Below are 20,650 nucleotides of genomic sequence, written 5' to 3'. Positions count from 1 at the left end.
AGGGTATAGACTAGAGTTTTTTTTATAGACTCCGTTGGCTGCTTTGGTAACTAATAGGGGTATGCAGTGTATAGTATACCTAGTAATTCATGAATCATTGAAGCCCTAGCGGAAGGGTTGAGACTCGTCATTTAATAAGTAATATGCAATAGAGCTGTTGCTTTGGAAATATACCCGACCATTTTTGATGTAGGATTGAAGTCTCTGTGACCAAGAAGCATATCGCCGTCCACTTCTGAGGTCTTTAGGGCCTCACTACTTATTGACTGAAGTCTAAACTCTTCAGCATAGCCTTCATAACCTCTCTAAGTTTGACCTCAACCTTGCTTGCCAATACTTTTTTTCTTCTTTAAAAAAACTTTTATTTATTTATTTATTTGTGTTTTTCCAGGACCCATCAGTTCCAAGTCAGGTAGTTGTTTCAATCTAGTTGTGGAGGGCGCAGCTCACAGTGGCTCATGTGGGGCTCGAACTGGCAACCTTGGTGTTAAGAGCAAAGAGCTCTAACCAACTGAGCTAACCGGCCGCTCCCTGCCAATACTTTTTAACCACCCATCACCCATGTATACCCTATACAGAATGGAAGTGATCTACTCACCGTTTTTTAAACCTACCATACGCTTTACCCTGGTTCTGTATTTATACTGTTCTCTACCAAGATTGTATTCTGTGCAGCTCCCTCAAACTCCTGTCCATCTTTGAAGGCCCATTTCAGATACCAACTCCTCTACGAAGCCTTGTTACTCATTCGACGTAGAAGTAAACTCTTCTGTGCAGTTGACCCTAGAACAATGCTGGGGTTAGGGGTACCGACCCCCATGCAGCCAAAAATCCACATATAACTTTTGACTGCAGAAACTTAACTACTTCTAGCCTACTGATGACTGGAAGCCTTACTGATGATAGAAACAGTCGATTAACACCTATTTTATGTGTTACATGAATTATATACTCTTACAATGAAGTAAGCTAGAGAAAATTATAAGAGAAATTACAGTTACAGTACTGTATTGATACTATAAGTTTATGTCATCTGTTTACAGGATGAATCGTCTTTCTGTCAGTACCTACATCAATATAATCTGATATGATGCAAAACACTGTGGATGTTATACGTATTACTAACACTAGACCTCAAAACTGAAAAGATAATGTGAAAAAATTAATATTTATTTACAGGTATAACGATTCATGCATTGGTAATGAGGAAGCAGCAATGTGATTGCTTTATGGCAGGCTAGTGTCATTGATACGATTGGTTCACAGTAGCCTAGCCTGTACACTAATCAGTGACTCCTTATAAAATATTTATGACATACAGTATTACAGTCATAGTCATAATACAGTATTGGAAACATTGTTGCATTTTTTAAAAATATCAATCACCTGTAACGATAGGCTGATACTCAGTTTTTTCAATTACTAGAGAGAGGCATACTGTATGGTAATGTAATTCTTTGAAAGCAAAGTTATAAAACAGTAAGGAAACTAACACCTTAATTTTATAGTACATAGCACTCACCTTGTGCCTACATAAGGATAGGCTATCCACTTCCACTCAAATCTTGCACACGGTGTTCTACATTGATGAATACTTAGGCGACAATGATGGTGACCCAGAACCATCTCATACAGTTCTTAGATTTTCACACGAAGACACCCGCACACAACAGATAAGTTTATTAACTGTACCGCATGATGACGCTTTACTGTGAAATGGAAGTGGATCATCATAAGGTCTTCATCCTTGTGGTCTTCACGTTGAGTAGGCGGAGGAAGAGGAGGGGCTGGTTTTGCTGTCTGGGGGCAGAGGCGGGGGAGGTGGCATGGGAGGCAGCAGAGGCAGGTACCCTTGGTGTAACTCTGTGGAAGGACATTTTGCTTTTTCATTTCCCTCAAAATGTTTCTATATGGTCCCACTCCTTCCACCATTTGCTGTATTTTCAGTGCCCATGTCGTAAAAGAAGTCAGAGGCAGTCCTGAGTAATCAGCTCCCTCCTGCCGACTGTCTAATGTCAGTTGTTCTCTGGCACTGCTGTTTCTCTGTCGTCTTCTCGTCGCCTGACCCTGGTTCAGAAGCTCTCATTGCCACTTGAATTTCTCCAGGATCCATATCTTGGAATCCCCCCCACCCCACCACCTTTTTGCCACATCTACAGTCTCTCCCGTGATTTCCTCGATGGGCTCTGTCGTGAATCCTGTGAGGTCATGCAGCATCTGGACTCGGTTTTCTCTAGCAGGAATTAATATTGTTCCGGGCTTCATGGCTTGCACGGCTTTTTCTGTAACAACAGTGTACCTTCAGTGGTGCAATCCTCCCAGAATTCCATGATGTTCTCTCTGTGGGGTTCTCTTCCCTGGTGTTGACAGTCCTTTCCGTAGAGACCGTGTGTGATGAGCCCTAACGTCCTATGACCCCCTGAGCTAGAGGCTGAATTAGAGATGTGTTTGGGGCAAGGAGGTCTCTTCAGTGCCTTTGTGTTGAAGTCATGGTGTTTCTGGGCGGCCAGGGGTGCTGTCCAGCATCAAAAGGACTTAAAGGCAGTCCCTTACTGGCCAGGTACTTCCTGACCTCAGGGACAAAGCATTGATGGAACCAATCCAGGAAAAGGGTCCCCATTGTCCAGGCCTTCTTAGAAAACCAAAATCCTGGCAACTGGTGTTATCTTTTCCCTTCAGGGCTCCGGGGGAGCAGCTTACAGATCAGGGCAATCCTGATCATGAACCAGACTGCGTTGGCACAAAACAGTAGAGTTAGCCAGGCCCTTCCTGCCTTAAATCCTGTGCTCACTTCTCTTCCTTACTAAGGAATGTCCTTTGTGGCTTATTTTTCCAGAAGAGGGCACTTTCTCTGCATCAAGACCTCTTCAAGCAGATATCCTTTCTTCTTAGTGATTTTTCCAAATGGCGTCTGGGAACTCGTGTGCTGCCTCTTGGTTGGCAGTAGCTGCTTCTCCTGTTATCCTGACATTTTTTTAAGCAAAAACTTCTTAATAAAATTATCAAACCATACTTTGCTGGCATTGAATTCTCCAACTTGAGATCCTTCATCTTCCTTTTGCTTCGTCACATGATGATGACTTCGCTTTTTCTCGAATCATATAAGTCACTAGGTATGCCTTTCTTAGAGCAATCCTGCACCCACATAAAAGCTGCATTTTAAGTGTGAGATAGAAAGGTATTTCACAAAACATGCAAGGTTTTTGAGCCTGCTGGCAAAGCTGCAGTGATGACTTCACGAATTCCTTTTTTGTTTTATCATGGTCCTTATGCTGGATTCATTCATCTTGAAATGGTGGCAACCACAGCTGCAGACCTCAATCTATGATACATACTAAGCAATTGAACTTTTTCTTGTAATGTCATGACTTCTCTGCTTGGGAGCACTGCCATCATCACTAGTGGCACTTTGTGGGTCCCAGGTTTACAGTATTGCATTAAACACGATGAAAAATAAGTGAGAACCGCAAGAGATCACTTTTCACTGTGACATGCAATTCACTGGAGAAACGGAACTGCTTGTGCTGACGGGACTAGTGTCACGAGGCATTGTAAGCCGACACTTAGCAACAGTTGAGCTCACGGCACTTGCAACAGGAAGGTGGCTACGAAATTATTGCAGTAGTGTGGTGTGTCCTACAGTTAATTTTATGCAGTTATGATGTAATACTGCATCTTTGTTTACATTTCTCTCAATTGCAGATGGAGTCATGTATGGTCTGTGTGTGTGTGTGTGTGTGGATCAATTTTAACTTTATAGTTTGTGTATGTTTATGGTAGTAAATGATAAAATGGACTAATGGACTAGTATCTACATATATTTTATGCATTTATGGCATAACTAAGGTTTTCTCATTTTTTAAATAGTTCTAGGCTATATGATTTGTCTGCGAGTCTTTTTAAATTGTCACAAATCTCCAAAAAATTTTCCAGCATATTTATTGAAAGAAAACCCCATGTATAAGTGGACCCTCATGATCCAAACCTCTGTTGTTCAAGGGTCAACTACATTCTGTTTCTGTAAAGCTTTGGGGCCTTTTAATGGCACTTAAGCATATGTTTACCCTACACTAGTGTAATCTGTGCGCTTACCACTTTGGCATCTGGGAATGTGAGTTCTCTTTAGTGCCATTAAAACTAATTGAATCAGTCTGAGAGTATACATAGCGAGTTCTTTTTTTATTCCACAGATTCCATGCAATGGAAAAGCAGCCGATCGCATCCATCAGGATGGCATACACATCCTTGTAAATATGAATGGTTATACCAAGGGTGCTCGAAATGAACTCTTTGCTCTCAGGCCAGCTCCTATTCAGGTAAAGAAATTAATAGTAGTTGCTCACAATGTGTATTGGGCTAAAAAGACAGTGATGTGCTTTCCCCCTCTGGTTACCTGTCATTGGAAGCACTAGGGAGGACATGCTTGACTAGGGGGTGGAGTGGGGAAGCATAGTTCTTGAAATGCACGGGGTCAGAGAATTGTGTAAGTAGAACACAGTGGCCACAGATACATATATATGGAGATGTGCAGGTCACAGTTGGCTATAAATAGTTGTTCTGTTTTATAAATGGGAAAAACATTTTAGCACTTAGAAGGTTAAGTCTAAAATACTACTTGATTGCTCTTGATAACTGAAGTCAGTCCTCCTTGTTTGTCTGTTTATTTAAATTTGAACCGTTTGGATGAAGGTTCTTAGTTTTTGATCGGATTTTGTTTTCCTTTTAGGCAATGTGGCTGGGATACCCTGGGACTAGTGGTGCACTTTTCATGGATTATATCATCACTGATCAGGAAACTTCACCGGCTGAAGTTGCTGAGCAATATTCTGAGAAACTGGCTTATATGCCCCACACTTTCTTTATCGGTGATCATGCCAATATGTTCCCTCATCTGAAGGTAGGTAGAAAAAGAGTGCTATGGGGGAATCGCAAAGAGCTGCAGTCATTTATTTTCTTGTTGTTGTCCCTATGCATCCTAAAAGACTTGTCTGGAATTTGTTTTTCCCTTAGAAAAAGGCAGTCATCGATTTTAAGTCCAATGGACACATTTATGACAATCGGATTGTTCTGAATGGCATCGACCTCAAAGCATTTCTTGATAGTCTACCAGATGTGAAAATTGTTAAGGTCAGACCCTGGTCAATATTGTCACTGAAATGAAGTTATCTGCATTTGGGATCTTTTTCCCTAATGAGACACATTTTGTGTGATTTTTTTTTTTTTAAAGATGAAATGTCCTGATGGAGGAGACAATGCAGACAGCAGTAGTACAGCTCTTAATATGCCAGTTATTCCTATGAATACTATTGCAGAAGCAGTTATTGAAATGATTAACAGAGGACAAATTCAGATAACAATTAATGGATTCAGTATTAGCAATGGACTGGCAACTACCCAGGTGAGAAGAGAATACTAGAACATAACAGGTACTACCAAGTGTGCATTTATCTCCTTTAAATTGCATAATAAGTCTAGGAGGTAAGCGTCATTATCCCTGTTTTATAGATGAGGAAATGAATTCACTAGAAATTAGCATCTTACATTGTTTGTGATTTTAAGTCTCCTGGATTGAGCCAGCAGTTTACTTATTGAGAGTTTGTGTTAATAATCTTGTTATTCCTGGCCTGCTGCTTTACTTTTAATAATGGGGAACTTGCTTCTGTAACTAACTCATCCTCTCTTTAGTTAACTCTTACTCATCTTTAAGACTTTTAGTTTAGAGAATTCCTCCAGGAATCCATTCCTGTCTTTATCCCCAGATTTCTTTGGGTATATTCCCAGGAGTGGAATTTCTGGGTCATGTGTTAGTTCTATTCTTAGTGTTTTGAGGAGCCTCCATACTGTTTTCCATAGTGGCTGCACCAATTTACGGCCCCACCAACAGTGCACGAGGGTTCTCTTTACTCCACATCCTCACCAGTACTTGTTTGTGGATTTATTGATGATACTCATGCTGACAGGAGTGAGGTGATACCTCATTGTGGTTTTCATTTGCCTTTCCCTGATGTCACTGTGTACTGTACCTTCTGTAATATTTGGGATATATCTTTACATCCAGCACAACACATTATAATTGAGTATTTGCAACTGAATTGAATTACTTCAGGGGCCTGTGTGAACCACAGTAATGTAGTATGTGCTCAATAAATACTACATAGTGCATACTTGAGTGACTATGTAAGTATGTCAAGATCGTAAGGCAAAGATCTCTGACCTCTTAGGAGTTAACAGTTTAAGTGTCCAACAGTTTACACAAAGGGTGCTCAAAATGAAGTCTGCTCACAAGAGAGCTCCTTCTTAATATAGGAGCTAAGGGAATAATAATCGCTCCCAATGTGTGTCGGGCTGCAAAGACTGATGTGTTTTTTTCCCCTCTGCTTGACTGGCATTGGAAACACGAGGGCAGCCATGCTTGACTTTAAAAAAGTATAGTTCTTGAAATGCACAGGGACAAAGGATTGTGAGTGCAGAACACAGTGGCCATGGGTATGAAAGGTTCATACACGCCTGGAATGGTTACACAGCAGTGTACGGCAGTACCCCAGTGTGTGGAAGCTGCAGGGTGAGACTACAATTGGGCACATAAGATGCTCAGAAACAGTGATCAGCGTGCAGGGACACACATAGTCTTTGTGGAGATTGTTTGGAGTGATCATTCAAGGTTAGCCATGGAGGGTGGGTGTAATTTAGAAAAGGGCATTTCATTCGTGAAGAGAGTAAGCAAAAGCTTGCTGTTGAGTTTATAGGGCTTTGAAAAGCACTTTTTCACTAGAGAAGTTTCATGGTGCAATACCCTAAATTAAGATGATGCTGTAACTTTTTTTCTTTTTAACTTAATACACCATGAGTATTTTCTCATGACAGGACTTAATGGTTATACCATTTTAAAGGATTCTTTACTGATTAAAAAATACCGAGCTATGCTGACTTAAAATATAATTGTCACATTCTTTTTCTTATTCTAGATCAACAATAAGGCTGCCACGGGAGAGGAGGTTCCCCGTACCATTATTGTGACCACGCGTTCTCAGTATGGCTTACCCGAAGATGCTATTGTGTACTGTAACTTCAATCAGTTATATAAAATTGACCCTTCTACTTTGCAGATGTGGGCAAATGTGAGTATGTGGAGATGTGTATACAGGCCATCTTGCTGAGGTTACCCCCACTGCCATTCAGGAGCTGCTGTGCTCATTGTTTTTAAATTTGTTTTCCAATTAGAGTTGACATACCATATTAATTTCAGGCATACAATATCGTGATTAGACATGTAACTTACAAAGTGATCCCCCCACTAAGTCTAGTACCCATTTGATACCACACATAGTTATTACAATATTATCAACTATATTCCCTATTCTGTATTTCACATCCCTGGGACTATTTTGTAACTACCAGTTTGTACCTCTTAATTCCTTCACCTTTCTCACCCAGCCCCCCAAACCCCGTCTCATCTGGCAACCATCAATTTGTTCTCGAGTCTCTCTTTTGTTTGCTCATTTATTGTTTATTAGATTCCACATTAAGTGAATCGTGTGGTATTTGTGTTCCTCTGACTTATTTCACTTAGCATAATAAATTTCTAGGTCCATCCATGTTGCAAGTGGCAAAATTTCATTCTTTTTTTATGGCTGAATAATACTCGATTTCTGTGTGTGTGTGTGTGTGTGTGTGTGTGTGTGTAAGTAACATCTTTATCCAATAGTCTATCAATGCACAGTTAGGTTCTTTCCATGTCTTGGCTATTGTAACTAATACTGCATCCCAGGAAGAAATCCCACTTGATCGTGCTGTATGATCTTTTTAATGTGTTGCTGAATTCAGATTGCTAATATTTTGTTCAGTATTTGTGCATCTATGTTCATCAGGGATATCGGCCTATAGTTTTCTTTTTTTGTAATGTCTTTGTCTGGTTTTGGTATTAGGGTAATGCTGGCCTCGTAAAATGAGCTTGGGAGCCTTCCCTCTTTGAACTTCTGGGAATAGTTTGAGAAGCATAGGTGTTAATTTCTTCTTTGAAAGTTAGGTACAATTCTCCTTTGAAGCCATCCGGTCCAAGATTTTGTTTGTGAGTTACTTGATTACTGACTTGATTTCATTAGTAGTTATCAGTCTGTTCAGATTTTCTCTTTCTTCCTGATTCAGTCTTGGAAGATTTATGTTTCTAGGAATTTATCCATTTCTTCCAGGTTGTCCAATTTGTTGGCATATAGCTAACTGTTCATAGCATTTTCTTTATAATCCTTTGTATTTCTGTGGTGTTGCTTGTCTTCTATTTCATTTCTAATTTATTTGGGTCCTCTCTTTTTCTTGATCAATAAGGCTAAAGGTTTATCAATTTTGTTTATCTTCTCAAATAACCGGCTCTTGGTTTCATTGATTTTTTTTTCCTTTTTTTTTAAAGAATCTATTTCATTTATTTCTGCTCTGATCCTTATTATTTCCTGCCTTCTACTCACTTTGGCCTTTTGTTGTTGTTCTTTTTCTAATTCCTGTAGGTGTAAAGTTAGATTGTTTAAGTTTTCTTTTTTCTCGAGGTAGGCCTGTATTGCTATTTATTTCACTCTTAGAACTTCTTTACCTGTGTCCCATAGATTTTGGATTGTTGTGTTTTCATTTTCATTTGACTCAAGGTATCCTTTCATTTCCTCCTTGATCCTTCCTGTTAACACATTCGTTGTTTAATAGAATGTTAATTAGCCTCTACATGTTTGTATGTTTTTCACTTTTCTTCTTGTAATTGATTTCTAGTTTCAGACCATTGTGATCGGAGAAAATGCTTGGTACGATTTTAATCTTATTAAATTTATTCAGACTTGTTTTGTGGCCTAACATGTGGTCCAGCTTGGAAAATGTTCCATGTGCACTTGAAAAGAATGGCTATTCTGCTGCTTTGGGGTGAAATGTAAAAATATCAGTTAAGTGCGTCAACTCTAATGTGTCATTTAAGGCTGCTGTTACCTTGTTGACTTTCTGTCCGGAAGATGTAACCTGTGATGTCAGTGGGGGTGTTAAAGTCCCCTATGATGACTGTATTACTGTTGATCTCCCTTTATGTCCATCGTATTTGCTTTATATATTTAGGTCCTACCTTTCATGCATGTGTGTTTATATGAGTTTTATCTTCTGGTTGAATTGATCGCTTTATCATTATGAATGTCCTTTGTCTCTTGTTGCAACCCTTCTTTTAAAGATTATTTTGTCAGATATAAGTATTGCTACCCCAGCTATTTTGTTTGTTTCCATGTTCATGAAATAGCTTTTTCCATCCCTTTCCTTTTAGTCTGTGTTTGTCTTAATCTGAAGGTAGGTCTCTTGTAGGCCACATAATGTATGGGTCTTGTTTTTAATCTATTCAGCCACTCTCTGTCTTTTCATTGGAGCATTTAGTCCATTTACATTTGAAGTAATTATTGATAGGTATGTAGTTGTTGCTATTTTATTGTTTACTGATTTTTTTTTAGTTTGTTTCTTATTCTCTTGCTTTCTTGTATGTTGATGACTTTCTAGTGTTATACTTGGATTGCTTTCTCTTTATTTCTTGCATATCTCTTAAGAGATATTTGGTTTGTGGTTAGCACGTGCTTCATATATAACAAGCTGTGTTTGTAGTCGTCTATTTTAAGTTGCTGGATGCTTAAATTCAAACACATTCTAAGTTCACTACAACTTTTACTCACCCCCTTCACGTTTTGTATTTGTCATTTTTAATATCTTTTATGGATGTGTTTATGTGTATTCCTTAATTTATTGTTATAATTACACATGACCTTCCTATTTTTGTTTTTTTAACCTTTGTACTGCTTTATAATTGGTTGATCCGTTGCTTTTATTGTTTGCTTTTGTCAGTGAGATTTTTTTCTTTTCTATATTTTCTTATTCATATTTTGGTCTTTTGTTTTCTACTTAAAGAAGTCCTTTTAACATTTCTCATAATACTCCTTTAGTGAGGATGAACTCCTTTAGCTTTTTCTTGTCTGAGAAGCTCTTTATCTCTCCTTCAACTCTAAATGGTAGCTTTGCTGAGTAGAGTAATCTTGGTTGTAGGTCCTTGCTTTTCTTTCTTCAAATAGGTTTTCAATCCCTTGCTCTCTCTCTTCTCCTTCTGGTACCACTATGATGTGAATGTTGTTAGCACTTGAGGTTATCCCAGAGGCCCCTTAAACTCTCCTCATTTTTTGGATTCTTCTTTTCTCTCTGTCTCTCTCTCTCTCTCTCTCTTTTTTTTTTTTTTTTTTTGCTGTTACGATTGGGTGTTTTCTGCTACCTTCTAAATTGATTCGATCCTCTGCTTTATCTAATCTGCTGTTAATTCCCTCTAATGCATTCTTCATTTCAGTTATTGTATTCTTCACTTCTGACTGGTTCTTTTTTTATGTTTCCTATCTGTCTGTTGAAGTTTGCGCTGAGATCACTGAGCATCCTTATAACCAGTGTTTTGAACTCTGCGTCTCATGGATTGCTTGTCTCCGTTTTGTTTAGTTTTTTTCTGGAGTTTTGTCTTGTTCTTTCATTTGGAACATGTTTCTTTGTCTCCCCATTTTGGCTGCCTCTCTGTATTAGGTAGGGCTGCTAAGTCTCCCAGTCTTGGCAGTTTGGCCTTTTGTAGTTGGTCCTGTGGGGCCCTGGCAGTCTCCCTGGTCACCTGAGCTGGGTGCTCCAGCTGTGTCCCTTGTGTGCCTTCCTGCTGTAGTTGGGCTTCAGTTGCTGCTGGCACGTTAAGTGGATGGGATTGATTCTCAGGCTGACTGGATGTGAGGGTTGGCTGTGACGACAGCAGACAAACTGATGTGAGGGAGGCTGACCTCTCAGAAAAGAAGTCACTTTAGCAGGACTCTGGTGCCGGCCGAGTTTGTCCTTTGGGCAAGTTGAATGGTGTTAGCCAGATTTATGGAGAGCACAGATTTGGTGTGTGCCTGCACCTGGCCAGCTGGGAGGGAGGAGAGCGCCGCAAAGCAGCAATGGCTCCTGCCAGCACTTCCGTCCTCAGAGAGCGTTGCTCTGACCCCTGCCCCTCCAGCCTTTGCCCCGAAGTTAGTCAATTCATTTCCTCCCCATGTGTCCCTGGTGCTTTTTGAGCTGCTGCTCCTGCTGCTGCTGGAGTTTAGAGCAAGTGAGTTTGTGTGCCAGCCATTTAAGAGCAGCGTGTCCTGGTCTCCTGCAGCCCTTTGTCTCTCTGAGACAGGATTCCTGCTGGTTTTCACAGCCAGGTGTTATAGGGACTCCTCTTCCTGGCACTGGTGCCCTGGGCTGAGAAGCCTGGTGTGGGGCTGGGACTCCTCGCTCCGCAGAGGGAGCTCCGCAACTAGACAGCCCATTTCCCAACCACCACACGTGAGTGTGAGGCCTGCCTCGTCCATGTCTCCACCCCTCCTACCAGTCTCGAGGTGGCTCCTTCTGCACGTCCTTAGTTATAGGACTTCTGTTCAGCTAGACTTTAGGTGGTCCTTACGATGGTTGTTCTGTCGTGTAGTTGTGATTTTGATGTGGTCCTGAGTGGAGCCAGCACAGTGTTTACCCCACCGTCTTGACTGGAAGTCTCTTGTGCTCATTTTGACTCTCCAAAAGCATTGTAGCTTTTTCAGCCATTTTTAAAAATTTCTCTTTCCAGTGTCTAAATATTACCTTATGAACCTTTTAAATTTGTATGTTCAAACCCAGAGATCAGCAAACGTTTTCTTAAAGGGCCAGATGGCAGATATTTTCAGTTTTGCAGTCCATGCTCTAGTCAACTCAGCACTGTAGCAGGAAAACACCGTAGGCATTTATATAAATGAATGCATGTATGTGTGTTCCAATAAGATTTGACTTACAGAAACTGGCAACATGCCTAATTTGGCTCACAGGCTGTAGTTTGTCAACCTGGAGTCTAAACTGATAGCAACAGCTGTCATGCACACGCATCCGTTTAACTTTCTCATGATATTAGAGACTTATAACCAGGAAGGAATCAAGTTATGCCATTACCTTGCTTACTTCATCAGACCAGTGTGCATAAGCAGGATCTCGGAAGGTTCTAAATTTTGCTATCCATAATTGGTTCTTATTCCATAGAGCTAATAAAATGGAGACAACTCCTGGTTGCTTTCTTTTCTGATTAATGTCTATTTGTTATTTTTTTTCCTTAGGAGAGGAAGGTGGAGGAGAAGAGGGAGCAGATGAGTGTAGGTTTACTATCCCATAATCTTCACTTCCCAGTGTTCAGAAAAATCTGAAAACCAAAATTGTTGCCATAAGTTTGTGGCAAATAGACTTGGCAGCCAAACTGCTTGAACTATGCTGTTTGTGGTCTTTTATTTATTTCATGTAGTGTGACTATCCCTATGTCTCAGTGCACAGGTACTTAAGTGTTTGTTTACAGGGAGTTGCTGCTGAGGGTGTTATGTAACATATATACACTGCACAGCTTTTTAAAAATCTGAACTTCATCTGTCCCCATGCCTTTTAGAGCAGGAATGATGAACTTGTATGATACATTGAGTAGATGCAGATCGAAGTTGGGGGTTGGCCAACTGGCCTGTGGGCCAGATCCACCCACTGCCTGTTTTTGTAAATAAACTTTTTTGGGGAATATTGAGGAACAGTGTGTTTTCTCCAGGGCCCATCAGCTCCAAGTCATTGTCCCTCAATCTAGTTGTGGAGGGCGCAGCTCAGCTCCAAGTACAGTTGCTGTTTTCAATCTTTAGCTGCAGGGGGCGCAGCCCACCATTCCATGTGGGAATTAAACCGGCAACCTTGTTGAGAGCTCACGCTCTAACCAAGTGAGCCATCCGGCCGCCCCTCTGGAAGCTCAGCCGCAGATCTTTGTCTTTGGTTGTGGAGGGCACAGCTCACTGTTGTTCAGAGCTCGAGCTCTAACCAGCTGAGCCATGCAGCCGCCCCATAAACAAAATTTTCTTGACACACAACCACACACACCTATTTGTTTACATATTGTCCATGACAGTGGAAAATTGAGCAGTTATGACAGTCTATGTGGCAGCAAAGCCAAACATACTTGCTCTCTGGTATTTTCCAGAGAAGTCTACTGACACCTGATCTAGATTAGGCCAGTGTGAGCTCACTCTTTGACGTGTGGTGGTGGGGGAGTTAAAATAGGAAATGGAAAATTCCTGTCTGCTCAACAAAACTACCTCTGGTATTAGTTTCCATAGGGCACAGCTGCCTCAGATTTTGCCAATTAGCTGGTTTTATGTCTTCTTTACATCAGTCTTCTCATTCTTGTAACTTTGGGGACGGCTTAGCAGAACAGGAACCTTCAATTCAGTTGATCTAATTTGTCTGTGTGAAGGAAAGACTCAGTTCACAGTAGGCTGCTATCTGGATGAGAAGAATAGAGTGTGGTAGAATGTTCTGTCACAACAAACATTAAAGCAACCTTTTTATTAACTGCTTTTAAAAATGCACAGGAGTGTTCCAGCTTCTGGTTCTAAAGTAATAATTCTCTCCTTGCTTTATCTCGTAGCCATCTGTTTATTAGCGATCTATGGGAACATTTCTGGAGAAAGACAGAGCTGTTCTTAATAATTATTCTTATTTCCCTGTTTTAGATTCTGAAGCGAGTCCCTAATAGTGTACTGTGGCTGTTGCGTTTCCCAGCCGTAGGAGAACCCAATATTCAACAGTATGCACAAAACATGGGCCTTCCCCAGAACCGGATCATTTTTTCACCTGTTGCTCCTAAAGAGGAACATGTCAGGAGGGGCCAGCTGGCTGATGTCTGCCTGGACACCCCACTCTGTAATGGGCACACCACAGGGATGGATGTCCTCTGGGCAGGGACACCCATGGTGACCATGCCAGGTAAGTTGTTCACAAAGCATTGTAGTCTTCCGTGTTTTTTTTAGAATCTCCTTTGGGGAAGGCATTTCCAGGTGAAATTGTGTACACGAGAAGCGCCATTTGGGGCAGGATGATGAAAAAAGAGACTTGTTCAAGTCTGAGAACTTGGCCCCGTTCTCCGCCCCCCCATCTGCGTTGTGTGGATACTTAAGATAAATAACACTAATTACCATGTGCTATTTGCATTCTCAGTTGTGCGATTGTTCTTTCTTATTATAGGAGAGACTCTTGCTTCTCGAGTTGCGGCTTCCCAGCTCACTTGTTTAGGTTGTCTTGAGCTTATTGCTAAAAACAGACAAGAATATGAAGACATAGCTGTGAAACTGGGAACTGATCTAGAATAGTAAGTAAACTTCTCTGTGGACAAATCGTATGGCAAAGTGAAGGGGCTCAGGAAAATTTAGAGAGAATATAGGTGTTATAACATACAATCAAAATAGGTCAATTAGTTGTATGATCTCTGGATGGAACAAAAACTTTCTAAACTCTCATAAATGAAGTGATCAATAGATTTGACTGTGTAAAGAGTAAATGGCAGAATGAAAGTAAGTTTAAAAAATTAAAAGGAAAATAAGAGGGGAAAAAGTCTTTGTTTTTTATGTCAAATACTGGTAGCCTGGCTATACAAAGACATTTTCATTTTAAATCCCTTAATAGGAAAGTAAATAAGGAAATAACCAGCCAACCCACTGAAGTCGAAATACAAATGGTTAACAAGAGAAAGTTTCAGCCTCTGTAGTAGAAATGTAAATTAAAATAACATTGAGGCATACCCATTATTTGCCTGTAAAACAAAAGATTTTTAATATGATACCAGTGATGAGTGAGCATTGAGTCGCTGGCCTTTTCATACATTGGTGAATAAATTGGTACAACCCTTCCTCAGTTTTAAGATCCTTAAAAAAAAAAAGCATTGACACTAATAATGTCATATCTTCACTGTAGCATAAGAAAAAAAGTGTAACTTAAATGCCCCCCAAATGGGTGGGAATTAAAGGGGTGATGCTGAGATACATGATGCTTTATCCATATAGTGAAGTAAGTGTTTATCTCTTAACGGAAGTTTTTCTTTGGGCATTAAGGATGATTTTTTTCTTTGTGTTTTTCTGTATATTATATAGAACTTGAAGGAAGCACCCTCTTTGAGTCAGATTACCTGAATTTCAATCCAGGCTCTCCCACCTACAAACTTTGTGACTTTGGGCAAATTAGGCTCTGTGTGCCTTGGTTTTTCCATCTGAAAAATGGGGATGAATGATAGTACCTACATTGCAGAGATGGGAGGGTTAAAAAAAGATGGTCCACGTAAAACACAATAGTTATTGGTACATAGTAGGTATTCAACAGATGTTAAGCATTCATTTATTTTCATAATTTTCTCCATTGATCATCATATACATCTAAGAAAAGTGAGTGAAAATTTTGAGCTCAGGCATTCAAAAGACTAAGATTCATGTCCATCATCCCAGAGATAACTACAGTAAATAATTTAGTGGGTTTTTGTTTGTTTTTTTTTACTTTTTGGAACATAGTTGATTTCATACAATACTTTATCCCAATATTTTGTTATGAAAAATATTAATTTTATACTTCTATACCTACCATCTATAGTCTACCTCTAACATTTACTATACTTACTTTATCAAATCATATCCATCTGTTTACTCTTCTATCCGTCTATTCATCTAGCATCCATCTTCGTACGTTTTGAAGTAAATTGCAGGCATCAGCACTTCTTCTCCCTAAATACTTCAGCATGGACATCATCAACTAGAGTTTAATTTTTCGTTGAGGTGGAATTTGTATACAGTGGAATATACAAGTCTTATGTTACTTTTGAGAAATACCTTTATAACCCAAACCCCTAATAAGATAGAGAACGTTGCCATCACGTCAGAAAGTTCCTTTATGTTCCTTCTCATTTGGTCCCCTCCGCAAGCCTCAGACAAGCACTACGTTCTGAATTATTTTCCCCACCGTAAATTAGTTTTACCTTATACACACGGAACCATGCGCTCTGTATACTTAAAGGCTTCTGTCACTCAGCATAATGTTTTGAGATTCATCCATGTTTTGGCTTTTATCAGTATTCATTCCTTTTTATTGCTGAGGAGTATTTCCTTGTATGGATGGACCACAGTTTAACCATTCTCCTATTGACATACAAAACTTCAAAAAAAAAGAACACAAAACGTTTTTATTTGGAAGGTCGCATTCATAATGGTCATGGTTGGGTTGAGAGCAGGGAAGATATGCGCAGCCAGTTTAGTAGTTCTGTCACAACAAACATTAAAGCAACTTTTTTATTGTTTTTCAAAATGCACAGAAGTGTTCCAGCTTCTGGTTCTCAAGTAATAATTCTCTCCATGTAAGAATAATCCCATGACAAATGATATATTCAGAAGGGGGAACAGAGAGAGAATTGTTTCCCCTCTGTTCCCAGAATTGATTTTCTTCCCATTTCTGAACAGAACCATAGTCCTGGTGATATTAGGAGCACTTTTTTTATATCTAAATGAACAGCTCTGTTCATGTACAAGTGAAAAATTATGGCAGTAGACATACTGCATTTTCCCCTTTGAGTGTTCTTCTATTTCCTCAAAATATTCGTCAGCTGAATATTTCTTCTTATGTCTGTGCCTTAGCTATTGTAAATGGTGCTTCAGTGAACATCTTTGCAATGCCGGGAGTCTGCATCTTCAATTATTTCTTTTCAATAGACTTAAAAGTGTTATTGATGGTCAGAGGGCTATGAACATTTAAGGTTCTTAACATACCCATTGGTAAGTCGCTTACCAAGAGGGTAAGCAGTTTACGTTTTTGCCATTGGTACATAGGAATAGACCTGTGTCATTGCCGATTCTTGTTTTTATTTTAAAGGTAGAAATGAGGTGAACTGGAGAAAGTGTGGTATCTCTTGGCTATACTTGTTCAGGAAAGAACTACATTTTTTCAGAGGGTGTGAAGGTGAACTCGATTACAAGTGTTAGCATTGTGTTAGGTGTGAGCCTCCCCTTTTCGGCATTGATGTAAAGGAGCCAGTCAGAAGAGAACGTGCTGTGCAGTTTGGTCGTCTATGTCACTAGGGACTTATGGGGACTAGTTCTGAGTTTCTGCGCTATCTGTAAACTCGGCCCTCTCTTTTTGTTTTAATTACCCAGCCTGAAGAAGATTCGTGGCAAAGTCTGGAAGCAGAGAATATCTAGCCCTCTGTTCAACACCAAACAGTACACAATGGAACTGGAGCGGCTGTACCTACAGATGTGGGAGCACTATGCTGCTGGCAACAAACCTGACCATATGATTAAGCCCGTTGAAGTCACAGAGTCCGCCTAAAGAAAAGCTATGCACAGGAGAAGTACCCCTGTACCTGAGCCTCAGGCTTCTGGGGAAAGGGAACTGATGATGTACTTTTTACTTGTCTGGACAGTACCATGTTACAGATGGCTGACAGAATGAAAATAGAATAGCACAGCCAGACTTGCTTCCTGCATGATAGGGAGAGATGCAAGAGATGGGAAACTGCTGTTGCACAAGAATCGCCATAGAATTGTCAGCAGCCAGGCGATACCGAGGTCTGGAAGGTCTCCTCTCTCTGCTCTTCCATGGGATGGTCAATACGGAGGGAGACTGAGATTGTCCAGCCGTTCGTTGTATGATTCCATGGATTGATTGAATCTTCTGAATTAATTCTTTTCTTTATATTTGGGGTATTGGAACTTTTAAAAATGTTTGGTTTCAGGTGTTTTTATTCATGTGGAGTGTATATGATTCTCTTCAGATAAGGTTTTAACCTAAAGTGTCGCTTAGTTTCTGAACTCGACCGATTAATGGGGACTTTGCTGGTGTAGTCTTTTTATAGGTTTTATAAACCACTTGAGCCTATATCAGTTGTTTTAGTGTCTGACCTAATGTTTGGAGCTATCAGTGCTTTGTTGGTGATGATTCAGAATTGTTTACTGGTCCATTTCCTTCTCTTCCCCTCTCCCTACTTTAAAAATTCTCCTGGAACTCAGCTAACAAAACCCAGTCTGATACAGAACATCCCAGAGTGTTTCTCTAAAACACATCATCTGGTGCCAAATGAAAATTCTTAGGAATGATTATTAATTATGAAGGGCACAGTTGTGGTACTGTCATTGATGATAATAGAGATTTTTTTGGCCTAGTTTTGACCTATTTCACCAGTGTTTTACCTTCAACTGCCCATCTATGCTGCTTCCAGAAGAGATAGTATGTGATAAGATTTTTACCTTCCTAATAAGGTTTGTTTTTTAAAGTGAGTCCTGTTCTTCCTATTTCTGTCAGCAGAAATGAAATCCCAGGTAAGTATTCAAATATTTGATCATAAGTCACAATTAGTGTGAATATATTAAGTAACTTTCATCAAAAAGCATGTTCTAGGTAAAAAGCTCTGAAGGACCAGCTATGTATATGAGTCATTTTTTCAGACCTTATAGGGTATTTTATAGTAACTGTCTTCTGGACGTGGTCTTGAAGTCTATGGACTCGGCCGCAGTAGTAGCAAGCTGTACTGCTGCTAGGTTTGGAGTACAAATTAGACTTGAGCCCTCCTGGAGCTTGAGTTCTTGGTATTAAAAACCATAGGGATAAAATGACTGAATTTCAGCAAAGGATTGAGGGCTTGAGGCTTAAACAGGCCAACATGTGACTGTGTGTTTGTCTTGCTGTACTGCACTTATGCTATCCAGTAACAGATCATTTTTTGTCTGCTAGTAGTGTTCTAGAATATACCGTCTTTCCAAAGCACTGAGGCACTGCACCTATTCTGTAGTTGCGGCTGATGCCTGAATGTATCCTAGCTGACAAATTATTGATTAATAAGAACTTGAATTTCTGAAAGGTTCTTATTACTGTTAACCAAAACTTGAGCAAGGAGGCTCAAATGTAATTCTTAGCCAGAATTACATGGTAATGAACTGTGTACTTTTTAATGATGTAAATCATGGAACATCAGTTTAGGGATTTCTTAATTTATTTTTACCTGATTCAAATATCAATTAAATGTTGTCAGCATGGTTGCAGGTAAACTGATGTTTGAAATTCACCAAACGACTTAATGTGGAATAGGATAATATACTTCTAGTGCCCTCAAGGCTGTGACCTTACAGCCATTTTACATAGCACATCATTCCTCCTATAGGGATGAACTTTTCCTGGCACAAGAAGTAGCCGCTCTGGATAAAGCTTTGCTTATTGTAACAGGCTTTTGTTTCCAGGTAACATGTCTGTGGAAGACTTAATTCTGAATAGAGATATAGCTATTACTGGAGACTAATTGTTTATTATACGCTGCTTTATCAAAAAAGTAAAACATTTAAATTGTGCTACAGAAATCCAGATGTTGTCTTGCGATCTTTAAACAATAAATGAATGATTTGCCCTTAATGTGGCTGATATAGTCTGTGTTCTGTTGAGTGATGGACAGAATCATGGGGTCATCCAGTAATGAAACCTGCCTTTGGACAGCTCCAAACAGCAAAAGAACCAGATTTCCCTGGTGCAGCTGTGGTATTATGAATGATTGGGTTTTCTCAGCCTAGGGTGGCGGAGGGGTGGGGTTGGCATATGATCCTTTAAGGTGACCACAAAGCCTGCATCTCGCAGCACACCCTTTCACGGTTGTTCCTGTTTTGCTTAGGACCGTGCTGGTGTCACTACCCTGTAGTTTCATTCTTTGTGCGGACTGTTCCTTCCTGCTCTGTACGGTGGTTGAACTTGGCCACCTTGTTGACGGAGGGACCAAACCAAGTAGCAATGCATCAGGGACCAGAACAGGCTCAGCTATGTTTTTTCTCAGATATCAATTAAAATGGCTTTAAATAAAATTTCAGGTAATTTATCTCCCAATTTCTGTGGGTTGTGACCTGCAAAGCCCTGACGTGGATTAGTTTTATTTCCTAAAAGATAGTGGGGGGAGAAGGGCATCCACTAGCCTGCTCATAAGAGCTCTGACCCCCACTGTCTTTATTAGGACTCTGCATCAGTTATTTCTGCTCTACTTCAGTTACTGCCTCCAGTCTGAAGGAATTGCTTGTGCACATTGAATAAATTTCTTTAATTTAAGATTGGATTCCAATCCTGCCCCACTCATTACTTGAAGCACAGAGCTCTTAACTATAGCTAACGTGCAGGTTTTTCACCTGAAACAATCTCGGAGGCTCACAGTTCCCTAATCCTGGTGTTTATAGAAGGGGCTTGTAGCGGTAAACTTGCAAGTTGGTGGGGCACATAAGGTTATCCAATTCTCTGTCTACTCAAAGCACCTTTATATGTGTAGACAGGTGCCTAAGAGTTTAGGTTTTGGAACGAGTGCTGCTGGCGTGTGAATCCCAGTTCTGCTACTTAGCTGCGTGTGTGATCGTGGATGATCGTCGTGAAGTACCGAGAGTGCCCGCACTGCCTGTGGAAAGTGTCGTCAGGATTAAATCCACATAAAACACTTGGAGCGAACAGTGCTTAGCGTGAAGCAAACTGGTATTAGTATCTTTAAATGCAGGGATGTTTGATTTGTATTCTATCGGCCAAATGCTTAAGTTAGAAATTGTACAGGTGTCTGTCAGACAAACGGGCACGATCGAGAAAGCGTGCGCTTCCCCCATTTTTTTTTCTCCGTGTTTGGAGCGAGCGCCAAAAAAAGGCTTAAAGTAACCAACCCCTGTTAATCTCCAGGATTCCCGGGTTTGGGAAGCAAACATCAGTGCTGCCAGGCACTGCTGGGTTGCTGCTTTACTTTCAGCTCGGCGGACTTTGGTGGCCAGGCAAACAGAGGTTTGGGCAGTTCAAG

The 20,650-nt window shown here is 40.2% G+C and overlaps 1 protein-coding gene across 5 annotated transcripts in view; it reads left to right on the top strand.

The window, feature by feature from the left end:
* Window positions 1–19,262, top strand: part of OGT (O-linked N-acetylglucosamine (GlcNAc) transferase) — a 54,739-nt gene extending 35,477 nt beyond the window's left edge. For all 5 annotated transcript variants that reach the window (XM_081041710.1, XM_081041712.1, XM_081041709.1 and 2 more), the window contains 8 exons: window positions 4,191–4,316; window positions 4,727–4,897; window positions 5,011–5,127; window positions 5,228–5,398; window positions 6,966–7,118; window positions 13,551–13,803; window positions 14,062–14,185; window positions 17,004–19,262. In XM_081041710.1, the coding sequence (XP_080897836.1) occupies window positions 4,191–4,316; window positions 4,727–4,897; window positions 5,011–5,127; window positions 5,228–5,398; window positions 6,966–7,118; window positions 13,551–13,803; window positions 14,062–14,185; window positions 17,004–17,178 (1,290 nt within the window). In that variant the 3' untranslated portion in view covers window positions 17,179–19,262. The remainder of the gene's footprint in view (window positions 1–4,190; window positions 4,317–4,726; window positions 4,898–5,010; window positions 5,128–5,227; window positions 5,399–6,965; window positions 7,119–13,550; window positions 13,804–14,061; window positions 14,186–17,003) is intronic.
* Window positions 19,263–20,650: the final 1,388 nt, after the last annotated feature.

Source organism: Rhinolophus hipposideros (assembly GCF_964194185.1).
Source record: "Rhinolophus hipposideros genome assembly, chromosome: X".
Lineage (NCBI taxonomy): Eukaryota > Metazoa > Chordata > Mammalia > Chiroptera > Rhinolophidae > Rhinolophus > Rhinolophus hipposideros.
Note: the sequence above shows the minus strand (reverse complement) of the source record. Positions and strands in the feature narration are given on the sequence as shown.